The following is a 12,991-nucleotide window of genomic DNA, read 5'->3' on the forward strand; positions in this document are numbered from 1 at the left end:
GGGGAGGGACGAACCAACCGGCGTTCCTGGAGGGGTGACCGCGAGACGAAAGAATTGCGGGGGGGGGGGAGAGAGAGATTGAAGGCGTCGGGAGTGAGAGGACAAAATGCCCCCCATGCCACACACACAGCGCCAGACTCCTCCACTCACCTGGGGGCCCGAGGTCCCTTTAACGCCCCCCTAAAATATTTGAGGGGGACGGGCCTCCCCACAAGCTGTTGGGCATTGCCATTCTAATGGTGTGTCTTGTGGTCGATTAGGGCTTACCTGCCCCCCCCCCCAGTATTTTATTCAAGTTGGCATCAAGTTGGGCATAGCCAGGATTTTTTTATTGTTGGGGGAAGTTGAGCTTTTTTTGGGGGGGGGGAGAGATAGCCTCCAAAGTTGTTGTTTTTTTAAGTGGTTGTGGTGGGCAGAACTACAGTTGATTGAGATTTTTACTCATTTTTGAGCATTTCCATGCATGCCTGGCACCTGCTAAGTCCACCCAAACTCATTTTGCTGTCTCCTTCGGTGTTTACCATTGGGCTTGCTTTCCTCAGAAGCGGCCACCACTGAATAGGATGGGTCCCTGCTTTTGACAGGTGGGGCATAGGTTTGTGCTGTTAAGAGGGCAATTCCCTATAAAGTGTAAGGTGGTACCCATTTAGTTAGGTATAATAAATAGGCTCACGCAGACTGTTCTTCAAAATACTGCTTAGCCTAGTCCTGGCCCTTTAATAGGACTGGAACAAATTTTAACCCGTGACACTTTTCCTAACACAGATAGGAGGAGAAAGCATCACTTGCTTAAATTTGGCCTCTGAGGCTGCCACTTAAAGGAGCAACACCGGGACAGAGACTTGGCAATTCTGCCAATGAAGTGATTGGTCCTGTAAAGTATTTCAATTCTGTTTATGAGTGCACAATATAATAGCCTTCTAGCTTACCCATCTTCCATCTGTGCATTCAGTATTGCTAATTTGGGCTACGATGGCCTTCTGTAAACAAGCCTGGGCAGTAAACATGTAAAAACAACTTTTCCCCACAGTTTAACTCTCCTGAAACTGTGTATGTGATAATGGTTCAAATATATTAATTGGCACTTAGTGGTGTGGACTCTTGTTCTGTAGGGCAAGTAGTCATCTTTGCAGATGGTAAAAGTTTGCTCTAAAATTACACATGCAACCAAAGACAAATTGCAAAAGTCTCCTTATGCTTTATGGTGTGCTTCTGCAGTGTACATTCAGCTTTTTTCTCTCAGTATTTGCATACATAATTATAGAGAACTTCCATTTCCAGACACCTGTATAATACAATTCACAAACTTCTATAAGCAGACACCAATGTACTAAATATATTAAAATATATGAAAGCACTTTTTTTGAAAAGAGACTCATGAAAAGTATTCCCCAAATGTTTTAAGTCAATATAATCATTTGTTTGCATGTTATTATTTTTAGGAAAGAAACAGTCGAGTGCTTTGAAAAATGAAGATGCTGCACAAAGGTATCATATCTCTAAGCATAGCATAGTTAAACCAAATACTGTTAAACCAACAACATCTGCAAGGCCACAGGTTTCCTATACCTTGTGTTATTCATACGGCTAATTTGTTCTCTTGTAGGAAGGCGGCGCTTGAAGCTGCCATTAGAAAGAAGATTGAGGCTGAGCGAAAAGCCTTGCAGGTTGTCGAACGTCTGTTGGAAGAAGATATTACAGAAGAATTCCTTGTGGATTGTGTAGGTCCTCTTTTTCTTGGCAAGTTTTATACTGCTTTGTGTTTCAAAAAGTTTGTTGTTACTGTTGGATAAGCTTTTGCCAGCCTTCTGTATATCATCCGCACACTCATCCCAGTCCAGACGTAGTTTGCAGACGCTTAGCAATGCACTTCCGTGTTTGCTCAGGAATGAGTCCCACTGTTTTAAATGAGGCTTACTGAATGAAAGCATGCTGTGTTCCAGTGTACAAGTCCCATTAAAATCAAAGGCGTATCTTACATTTGCATTCTTTGTCACTTCAATTTTCATGCAGAGATGCATACACCTATTAGAAACTTACAGACTGGTTGTGGCTAACCTACGTTTCTCTGATAAATCATGTAGCTCATTAAGGCAGGACACAGTAGCAAAGTTGGGACAAAGGAGGGATCTTCTTTTGCTTAAAACAGGAAATAATGTGACAAGCTTGAGGGTAGAATTTAAAAAATATGGCACACTGTGGATGGTCCTGAAGTACGATCAGCTTTTCCCAGAGTGGTACTTGCAAGATTTCCAGTCCTAGTAAATTGCTTGTAGTAGAAATAGAACAGAGCTTAGGAGTTAGGGAGTTCCTTGATCTTTTTAATGCTACAGTTCAACCTGTGACCCAATACACCCTTATGTGGGAGTAAGTCCCCTTGAACAAAGTGGGTCTTACATCTGACTAGACATGCATAGGATTGTGGTGTCAGACGATTGTTTAGATCTCCTGAACTCTGAAAAGGGTTTTTGTCTCTACTAAACAACCCATATTAATGCCTTCTCTTAGGGCAGGGCATTTTCAGCCCATGGGCTGCATTGGACACTCCACTCCTGCTTTCTTGCAAGCAGCAGGTGTCCTGGAAGATTTGAGGGAATAGCAGATACTATGGAGTCCCATCAGATATTTGTAATCCCATTCAGACAAGCAAGAGGCATTATCAGAGATCAAGGACGTATTCCAGCCAGGCAAAAACACTCAAAGTGTGAAACAGTGCCAGCAAGGGGTGTGGCTTGTAGAAAAGGGACGTGGTATGAGGAGAGCTCAGACAACCAGAAAGAGACAGACCTAGAGTTTGCCCCCCACCCCTGCAGGCCTGATGTTCCCCATCACTGCTGTAAGGCATTTTTTGTTCCCCGATTTTGCAGATAGATGCACTGAAGTGGGAAGAGAGTGACTTCTCTAAGGCTGCACAATGAGCTCATCACAGAGATGAGTCTGAAATGGGAGACTTCCTTATTTGCTACTCAGGCTCTTAGTTTTCAGGGCTCCTACATATTCTGGCAGCCCAATCTGAGACACCTTTCCTTTAGGTGTTGGTGGGGGACTCCATGGATTTCCATGAAAAAGACTTTATGTAAAAACGAACAAAACAACTAATATTTTATTGCATTTTCAGAACTTAATGTTTCATTCTTTAAAACCCTTCTAAGAGAGTAAGGTACATTGCACTCTTGCTGGGCGACCCTAAGCAAATTGAATCTTGCAGCCACCTACTTGGAAATAAGCCTCATTGAAGAAAATGTGACCTCTGAGTAATCATAATTACATAGTCACACGGATATAAGTACCACAAGTGATGGCAGCTGGAAGATTTGCATCATTTATGCAAAATATTTTAAGCGGCCTCTGTTCTGCTCCATCCTGCCAGAGGAAAAGCAGTTGTTGCTTCTTTGTTTTCATTCAGAAAAAAATTAGAGAGAATCTAAAAGATAGACTCCCTTTGTCATGGTTCGCAGTTTCTGTTCCTTTTCCAATTTTCTGCTGCTTTGTTTTCTCGAAAACACTTTTTTCTATTCTAAGCTTTTTATTTGTTTTGAGTTTCAAGGCAGTACCCTGTAACTTACGTCTGTGTGTTTTCATATTTTCAGGGGAAGATTATAACACCTCCTCACTATAAGGATGTTGTGGAAGAACGATTTATCATCAAGTTGTGTGGCTACCCCATATGCCGAAAGAGGCTACAGAATGTAAGAATCTATGAGGTGCTTCTTTATATTTCTGCAGTTTTGCATCTGTCTATCTGTGTTGGAATGTGGTGTCTGGTCAACTGAACTTCACAGATGCATGGACAGGAATCCTTGGTCATCTTTGTGTAGATCAGCCTTCCATAATCTGATGCCTTCCAGATAATATGGACTGTAACTCCCATCAGCTGCAGCCAGCATGGCCAGTAGTTAGGGCTGATAGAAGTTGTAGTTCAATATTCTGTAGGGCACCATGTTGGAGAAGGTTGGTTGAGAGACAGTGGCTTGGCCAAAGTCAGCTATTAAGCTAATTGGCTAAGTGAGGATTTGAACCCAGGGCTCCACAGCTTTAGATGATTATTTAATTTATATGCCACTTAATGCCAAAGCAGTTTACAAGAACAAAACCCAATTAAACGAGGATTAAATATAAGCATCCATAATTAAAATGCCCAATTAAAATAAACAATGAAACAGTCTCATCAAAACAGCAACATATAAAGATCCATAATTAAAATATGCAATAAAGCAATCCCATTAAAACAGCACAGTAATTAAAACAGGAGACTTGAGTCAAGATTATTTGTTTGCACATTGGCCACCTTTCCCTGTCAGTGATTTTGGGTGCCCCCTTTCCCTCCCCAATGAGGCCAAGATGAGGAGATCAAAAGCTTTTGCTTCTATTTTCGACTAACTGCAGCTTAGCATTAGGTTTGAATTCAGACAAAACGTGGTTAGTCTTAACTATGATTTACCCAAACAAGCCAACTTCAAACCTTGGTTTATGAAGCTGACTAGTTTCAATAAACCATAGTTAATATTACCCACAGTTTAGGTTTTGTATGTAATGCTAAACTATGGTTGATCAAAAATGGAAGCAAAAGCTTTTGATCTTGCAGTTGTGCCAGAGGAGCACAAGGCTCATGTGCATAACAATGCATTGTTATGTTGTGTTATGCATTCATTGTTGTGTCCAATTCAGGTATTCGGCTTTTCTTACAGAGATTTCTATTTTAAAAAATTGATATAGCTTAGGTCGGGGGTGGGGCAGCATGTTGCTCTCCACATCTCAAGACTTCAAATGCAAGCTGAAGTCCTCAGTATTTAAACAAAAAATGTCAGCAATTTTCAGAAGTGTGGTTTGAGAAGCTCAGTTCAACATAATGTGATTTGGTCAGTAGTGTTAATTATGGAATATTATTTTAGAGGAGAGGAATGCTAGAGGGAGCACTGACACATTTGCAAAACAGTGTTTGTGATTTTTTTTTTTAGGTGCCAAAACAAAAGTACAAAATATCAACCAAAACAAACAAAGTGTATGATATTACTGAAAGAAAGGTAAGTTTAAAAGCTGTTTGTTACATTATCACTTCTTCGTTTATTGTTGTTTAGTAAGAAATTGGTTCAGTGTTGCCGAGGGCTCTAGAGGTGTAATCCTGGCTACATGCAAGGTTCTGGGTTGCTATTTCTTGCTGCTGTTGGCTTCTTCAGCTCTTTAAGTTCCTTTGCCAAGTACCTCTTCATGCCCTACCAGTTCAGAGCCACAGAAAGAGCAACTTGCAGCGTAATGAAGTCAGTACAAGCTGATTTGCTGAGCTTTGTAACACATGACTAGATTGGAACTCAGAGGCAGAGAATAATTGCTCTTGCATTGCATCCTACTTCCTGTCTTAGCAACTGATAATAAAATGTTAATCATCTGTATTCATTGTGTTAGCTGATTCTTCACACTCACCAATCTATCAGAGTTTTTATCAAGTTTATTTCTATTTTGTGAAGTATGAAAATGACATTTGCTGTTCTCTTTTGGGGGGGGCAGTGTTTTTGCAGTAACTTCTGCTACAGAGCATCAAAATACTTCGAAGCTCAGATTTCAAAAAGTCCTGTGTGGCTGCGAGAAGAAGAAAGGTAATTGGATAGTGTTGTTTGGCTAGGCCCAGGGTTTTGTTCTTGGGCATCATTTGAAAGGAAGACAACACCAAAAACATGCGTAGAAAAATACACTATTATTTTCTTTTCAGTGCATTTGAAGATAATACCCTTTGTCAAAAGATGTAGCCCAGGGATGGAGAAGATTTTTTTCCAGCTGGCTATTCAGGTGCAATAGCAGGCTCAAACCCCCATTAGCCTCTTAAGCAAGGTCAAGCTAGCTGAACTACATGACTGTACTGTATTTAAAGAAGTGAGGGAGGAACTTGGTTTAGAATATCCAGCTAAGGCAGAGAGTAGCAAACCTCTGACCCACTTGCATAAGCTTCTCCATGTGGCCCCACAAGGCCATTTTGGCCAAGCCATGCCTATGGCCACCCACCCTACTCCTGATTTCATATATGTAGCAGATTAACAGCCTGGGCAAATGGTTTTGCTAGTGACTTTGAAGCCAGAGTTTTGTTGGGTCTGGGACAGGTAATGGCTCAGTTGAAATGTGGTTTGTGGGCTGATCTGATCAGCGGTGCCTGCCAAGCCTTGTGCAAATCTCTATGCACATAGGCTTCCAAGGCCTAATGATCAGCTGTTTGTTGGGTCTTGTGAAACCCTTTGGAAAGTGGGAGGCTATGTGTCCCCCCAGGATCTGCCTCCTGTTGTGAGCATTAGGTCTGCTCCTTCCAGCTCTGCTTGATCAGGCCCCATCTCAAATCTATCTGTCTTTTTAAAGGCAGGATTACCTTGCCTAATCTTATTAGAGCAGCTGTCCTAATTTTAGCAACAATACCAAAGGGGACTGTGATTCAGGCTTTGGAAACAGGACACTTGCCTAATAGACTCTTAGAGTAGACCTAGTCAACCTAGGAGGTAGGAAAGGAATCTGACTAGGCTAAAGAGAAAAATTGTGACTTGCAAATTACCAAGTTGCCACTGGGTGTCACCATCTCACAAGGCATGTCCCTATTCGGAGGCAAAATGCCACAGAAATACAGCAAAAAACCCCACCACCTTATTATAGGCCAGTTCCAGATAACACATGTGGATATTGATTAAAAAATCAGAACTAATAATCTATTACAGTAGTACCTCTGGATGCGCATGGGATCCATTCCACAGCCCTGTTCGCATCCTGAAGCGAATGTAAGACGCGTCTGCACGTGCGCGGGTCGTGTTTTGCCGCTTCTGCACGTGTGCACGACATCATTTTGAGCGTCTGCATGTGCGCGAGTGGCGAAGCCCGGAAGTAACATGCTCCGTTACTTCCGGGTCGCCGCGGAGCACAACCCGAAAATATTTAAGCTGAAGTGTATTCATCCCAAGGTATGACTATACCTTGTCCTGAATGACTATATTGGTCCTGAATAGATTATTTCTAAATTCCAGAAGTTGGAAGAACATTTTCTTTTTGTGCTTTCAGACCAAAAAAGTAAAACTTCACTTGAATTGCATGAAGTTATTCCGAGATAAGTGCAGTATCGAAAATTATGTTGCTGCGAGGCTTTTTTTCCCCATTTAAATGATGCCAGCTTTAGAAACCTGCCCACCTCCCACCCAATAGTGATGCTAAACACATTGCAAAACAATCATTGCCAACACATATAGTCCTTGATCCAGGAATAGTTGCACCGAAAAAGCTTTTTCTAAAGACAAAATAACATGGAGATGAAGACAACTCCTGACATATCACAAAGAGCTGCTAAGCACCAGTTTTAGGTATTCTTATGATGCTTTAAGGATTTCCCCCCCAAAAGCTTTGTCTTTCACCTGGAGCAGCATTGTTCTTCCATGGCCTTTGGAATTGCCTCCAGCATAATGCTGCCCCATCACCATCAGGTCCAAATGGAGCAGTTGGAATGGATGCAAAGAACATTTCTTGCTAGGATTGTTTCCTCCCGATACATTCTGAGCCAGTAGCAAACAGCAGGATGGGGTGATGGTCAAGACCATACTAGTTCCATTGCCAGTGAGTTTGCAGCTTGCTGACCGGCCCCTTGCCCCTCCCACTTTTCTTCCAGCAAACGGCAGCAGTGACCCATCTTCCTGGAGGTCAGGAAGCTGCTGCTGCTCTGCCCCGTCATCTGTTACTGTTCTTAGCCCAACTATTTGAAGATTCAAGTTTTAATCTTAAACATGCATAACTAGGGAGTGAGCACCAGTGAAAGCAGCGGGACTTACTTCTGAGTAAACCTGCCTAGGACTGTGCTGCATGGTTTTCAAACTTATCCCGATGCTTCCTATTCATTTGGCTTTAGGCACGTAAGCTTGCAGGTCAGAATTGACCATTAGCCGTGGTTCTCCTCTCCCCAAATTATTGGATCTGCTTAGGTGGGTTAATGTTGTTTACCAGCCTGGATAGCTCAGTTGGTTAGAGCACTGTGCTGATAATGCCAAGGTTGCAGGTTTGATCCAGCTGCCTATTCCTTCATTGCAGTGGGTTGGACTTAGATGATCCTCAGGGTCTCTTCCAACTCTACAGGTCTATGATTTTAAATCATTGCCAGACTACTCTAGCTGTAAACCCCAGTTCTCGAATCATTGCTCAAAATCAATTTAACTTCTAAAATGCACTTTGTTTTTTGTTTTTCAAGGCCACCAGACATTGAATTGCTGAAGGATGGGGAAAGGTACAGTAGAAGTGGTGGTTTCATTTATGTATCCACAATCTGGTTGAAAGAAGTCTTTGATTTCCTGTTCTCTTCTGTCACACGGCCACGGCTCTTGCCGGCCTCCAGAAAGAGATGTTTGCCTTGATTGTTTCCCCCTTTTGTGATGGCGAAGGGTCTGTTTGATCTGTATGATTTACAGCTGCCCCTAGTGCTGCGGCACAATCGGACCTGTTGAAACATGACACAAGCACAGTGTTTGCTCTCGGGCCCGAAGCATCGGTGTTTTGTATGTGACTTTCTTTGTAACTGAAATGAGACCAATTATATGTGCCGAAAGCTTGTTTACATCTTCAGGTAAAATGTCAAATGGGCAAATCCACTGGTTTTGTATTCATTTAAAAGGAGAGAGAAAGCTTTGGCCGGATCTGCAATCTGTGGTGGGTTTTGTGTGCGCGTGTTTCAATGGCTTTATTTTGCTTGGTTTCTAGTGGTCCGTACTTTGTCTGCATCTAAAGCAGAATGCAATTTCACAGCAGTTGCTCTTCTAGTATATCACTGGGGGCAGGGAAGACCTGTGTCATGCTTGTTGTCGTAGAACTAGTTAGTATCTATTTATTTGTTCTTTAAAAAAATCCCTTTCTTTATGAAATTTATGAAATTGGTGTTTCTCAAAGGTCCAGTTGCTTAGGTACACTTTATCCCCATGCCCAAAATTACTTTATTGGCCCGAATATAAGATGCACCCACAAATAAGCTGCACCTTTAAAATTCAAGGCTTATTTACGGGTGCGACCCGCCTCCCGGCTGTACCTCCCTGAACGGGGGGGGGGGGACAGCTGGCCGACGCTTGGTGCCCTGCTCCCCAAGCCGACACTGGCACTCAGTTTCGAGCGCACTGGGTGCGCGCCTCCCAGTACTCCTGGCACTACCTCCCCAAGCTGGCACCGGCAGCCCCCTGTTCAGGGCAGTAGTGCCAGGAGGCGGGCACGCAGCATTCGATTCTGAATATAAGCCGCACTTCAACTTTTCACAGTCAGAAGGGGGGGGGAGTGTGGCTTATATTCAGGCCAATACAGTACTTGAGAGGGAGCGCCTGCCTCACATTAGCCTGCCCATTGGCAGAAAGCATCAATCATCTGGGGTTCTCTTCTGGGTTACGCTGCCATCAAAAGCGAGGCAGGTGGCAGCTAGGGAGAAAGAGGTCCCATTTGCACAATGCATTTAAAGCAGTAACATACCACTTTAAACAGCGATGGCTTCCTCCAAAGGATCATGGGAACTGTAGTTCGTTAAGTCTGGAGAGTTGTTAGGAAACACTTTGCAAAGCTACGATTCCCACAGTGGTTTAATTATCCGTCTTTCTTTCCAGGGAACTCTGGGACTTGCAGCTCTATGAGAGGGTCTCCAAACAACTCTCAGTTCCCTTAATAAACTACAGTTCCCAGGATTCCCTGGGGGAAGCCACGACTATTAAAAATGGCGTAATCGTGCTTCTCGGGGTCGTGGGTTTGAGCCCCACATTGGGTAGAAGATTCGTGCATTGCAGGGGGTCCCTATCAGCTCTACAATTTTATGATTCTGTGAAAAGTGTAGTAGAGAGCCTTCTCAGTGGTGGTACTCAATGTAACTCCCTCCCTAGGAAAGCACACTTGTCACGAATGTGAAGACCTTCCCTCTCTTCAGATCTCTAGTTAATAAGCATGCTTGTTGGTTTGTTTGTTGTTAATTTATGGCAGGCATAGGCAAACTCGGCCCTCCAGATGTTTTGGGACTACAACTCCCATGATCCCTAGCTAACAGCACCAGTGGGCAGGGATGATGGGAACTGTAGTCCCAACACATCTGGAGGGCCGAGTTTGCCTATGCCTGATTTATGGCTTGCCCTTTACATACATGTCTCAAGACATACCACAAACACAGCTAAAATAGTGACAAGAACAAATTTTAAAACATGAAGATGGGTTTAGAATCAATGCAAAACGAACACCTAACGCAGAAACCTTTTCACTCAGCTGGGAAAGCCTGTTGAAACAAACAAACAAAAAATGAATCAGTTATTTGCAGAAAATGGGTGCCTTCCATATCTCAACAGGATGCTGTTCCGTAGAACGGGGGCAGCCACGCTGAAAGTTGCTGTGATACTTTGATAGCTGCCAGATTCTCCTCTCGCTTATTTTATCCTTTTTGGTTTTGTCAATGTGTTTTTATATTTGTTTGCTTCCCCACCCCCAACAGTGGCCACTCTGGGAAGGAAGTGAAATTAGTCAACGAAGCAATCAACACTCTAGACATTGAGAACCCTCTCCCAGCAGCGACCCTGGGCGACTCCAGCACAGACAGTGAGAGCAGCAGTGAGGCCGAACAAGAATTTGTTTCCTCCGTTCTGCAAGAAAAGAGTGTACGTCCATCGCCCAGGAAGGGTATTCCCAAAGAGAAGTGCAAGCGGAGAGCACAGCCCAAACCTCCCAATGCAGACACCTCCATTGATGATGCCGCAGAGCAGTTAAGTCGGTGCAAATTAGACACTCAAGGAAAAGAACATGTTCTGGATAGCTCTCGGATTAAAGGAGCTCCTGTTTCTCTATCCAGTCCTACTCCTGAAACTGTCCAGCTCTCTGAAGGCTTTGGAGATAGCTCCAGCGGCTCGCAAGTAGTTTTCCTGGGTGTGAGCCCCAAAGGGGCAGAACTGTTTAAAAGGTTGCTTGCCAAATCGAAACAGATTGCGAAGCCCACCTCGGAAGGCCCAGCCAACCCGCTCACTGCCAAATATAGCTTGCTAGAAGGGCTGAGGCAGACCTTTACCGAATGGAAGACTGAGGAAACGGCGAAGCTCCTCCACGGCAGCGCCGCCGCAGCCACCTATGCCCCACAGCCCTCTCCGGCAGCTGGCCATGAGGAAGAGGAGGAGCTTGACGAGGATGACTTGGAGAGTGACGACGAACCTAACAAAGCCGCTTCTGAGAGAGGCGCCCAGAACTCTTTGAGCCAGCCGTTGCCTTTCAAGGCCTCGAGCCCAGCAGCGAAACCTATACCCAGCTACGAGAAACTGAAAGAAGAGACCTCGCAGTTAGAGTTGAAGGTGCAGGAATTTTACAGAGGAAACTTCGCCTTAGGCGAAGAAGATCTAGCAACCCTGTCGAGAGGGGAGCAGTATCACAGCAATGACAATGTAAGTATCTATCTGGAGAAATAGGCTGGTTACAGACATGCACACACACCCTCCCAAAAAAGCAGTCTTTTTGTAAACCTTGGTTTATGAAAGAACTCTGTGCATCAAAGGTGAATAATAAGAATACCGTATTTACTCAAATGTAATGCACACCTTTATTTGGCCAAAATGTGCCATGAAAATTAGGACACATTTTAGATTTGATGGCGTGTTTACATTCGCCAGCAGATACTTTTTTGGGTTTTGGGGTTTGAGGTGCGCGTTAGCTTCATTGTCAAATACGACAATAATAATGCAGATGTAACAATGAAGTTAAAAGATTAGGAGCAGCGCCTTGGGTGCACGCCTGCCTCCCGTCTGTTCACACACTGTCCTTCACCCCACCCCCTGCTTCACTTTTTGGATCTGAAAATGGTCTACATTACATGTAGCTTTTAATGTTTAACAGACCACTGTATTTTAATACTTTGTTGAAAGCCGCCCAGCGTGGCTGGGGAAACCCAGCCAGATGGGCGGGGTATAGAGAATAAATTATGATTATTATTACAAGTTTTTGCCAACTGTAGCTAGTATCCAATGAAGTCTGGTGCTAGCGAGACCAGTGGTCAGGGATGATGGGAATTGTAGTCCGAAAACAGCCGGAGACTCAAGTTTGGGAAACCTTGCTCTGAATCAGTATACGGCAGCTTCCTATGTTAAACGTTAGTCTTTCTAGCTTTGCGTTGTCTGCATTGGCTGGTAGAGGCTCTCTGGGGTTGCAGGCACAGATTTTCCCCAGCCCTACCTGGGGAAGTTGGGGGTTGAATCTGGGACCTTTGGCATGCAAAGCAGATGATCTACCACTGAGCTATGGCCCTCCTGTGCAGTTTTTAAAATATATTTTATGTCAACCCCCCCTCCCAAAAAATACTTTTGTTGTGCCCTGTAGGGTGATCATCAGCGGCCCCCTGCCCTCCCGCTTGTAGATTCTAAAGCTCAACAGCAGATTCGGGCACGGATTGTCCTCGAAAAGCTGCGAAAAGTGTAAGTACCTCTTTCACACCTGCTGTTCAGACACCCAGAAGGGAGCCATTTGTTGAATTGGGAGAATCACTTAAGGGGTGAGACTAAATTGCGAGCATCCGCTAAAGTCCAGCAAAGCTATAGAGATGTTTTTTTAATTAACCATTCATGACCAGTGTTCTCAAGGGAGTACATTCGCTAATAAATGGCCTGATTTTGCTTTCTTTCCAGTTTGCCTGCTGTTTTGGGCCCTCTTCGGATTCCTCTTGGGGATGTTTACAGTGAACTTAAAGATCTCGTTAAGACGTTCAGGTAAGCAGAAAAGACTCTTTTCCCCCAAATTTTTTTTATTTATTTTCCAAATTTATAGACAAACAAACAAACATAAATCCTAACTATAATTATTCCACTATTATTAACATTGTTAGGTGACTTCCTCGAATCCCCCTGGCTGAGTTTCAATGTACAGTGGTGCCTCGCAAGACGAAATTAATTCGTTCCGCAAGTCTCTTCGTCTTGCGAGTTTTTCGTCTTGCGATGCACGGTTTTCCATAGGAATGCATTGAAAATCAATTAATGCGTTCCTATGGAAAAAGCCTTCC

At 43.8% G+C, this 12,991-nt stretch overlaps 1 protein-coding gene across 1 annotated transcript in view; it reads left to right on the forward strand.

Annotated features, from left to right (window-relative positions):
* RPAP2 (RNA polymerase II associated protein 2) overlaps positions 1-12,991 on the forward strand; it is a 53,251-nt gene that overhangs the window by 225 nt on the left and 40,035 nt on the right. Inside the window, exons 2-10 of the mRNA XM_081914199.1 lie at positions 1,443-1,488; positions 1,607-1,721; positions 3,591-3,689; positions 4,959-5,024; positions 5,506-5,594; positions 8,201-8,236; positions 10,454-11,387; positions 12,316-12,410; positions 12,621-12,701. Of these exons, the coding sequence (XP_081770325.1) occupies positions 1,443-1,488; positions 1,607-1,721; positions 3,591-3,689; positions 4,959-5,024; positions 5,506-5,594; positions 8,201-8,236; positions 10,454-11,387; positions 12,316-12,410; positions 12,621-12,701 (1,561 nt within the window). The remainder of the gene's footprint in view (positions 1-1,442; positions 1,489-1,606; positions 1,722-3,590; positions 3,690-4,958; positions 5,025-5,505; positions 5,595-8,200; positions 8,237-10,453; positions 11,388-12,315; positions 12,411-12,620; positions 12,702-12,991) is intronic.

This window comes from Podarcis melisellensis (assembly GCF_964234715.1).
Source record: "Podarcis melisellensis genome assembly, chromosome: 6".
In the NCBI taxonomy this organism is placed as follows: Eukaryota; Metazoa; Chordata; class Lepidosauria; order Squamata; family Lacertidae; genus Podarcis; species Podarcis melisellensis.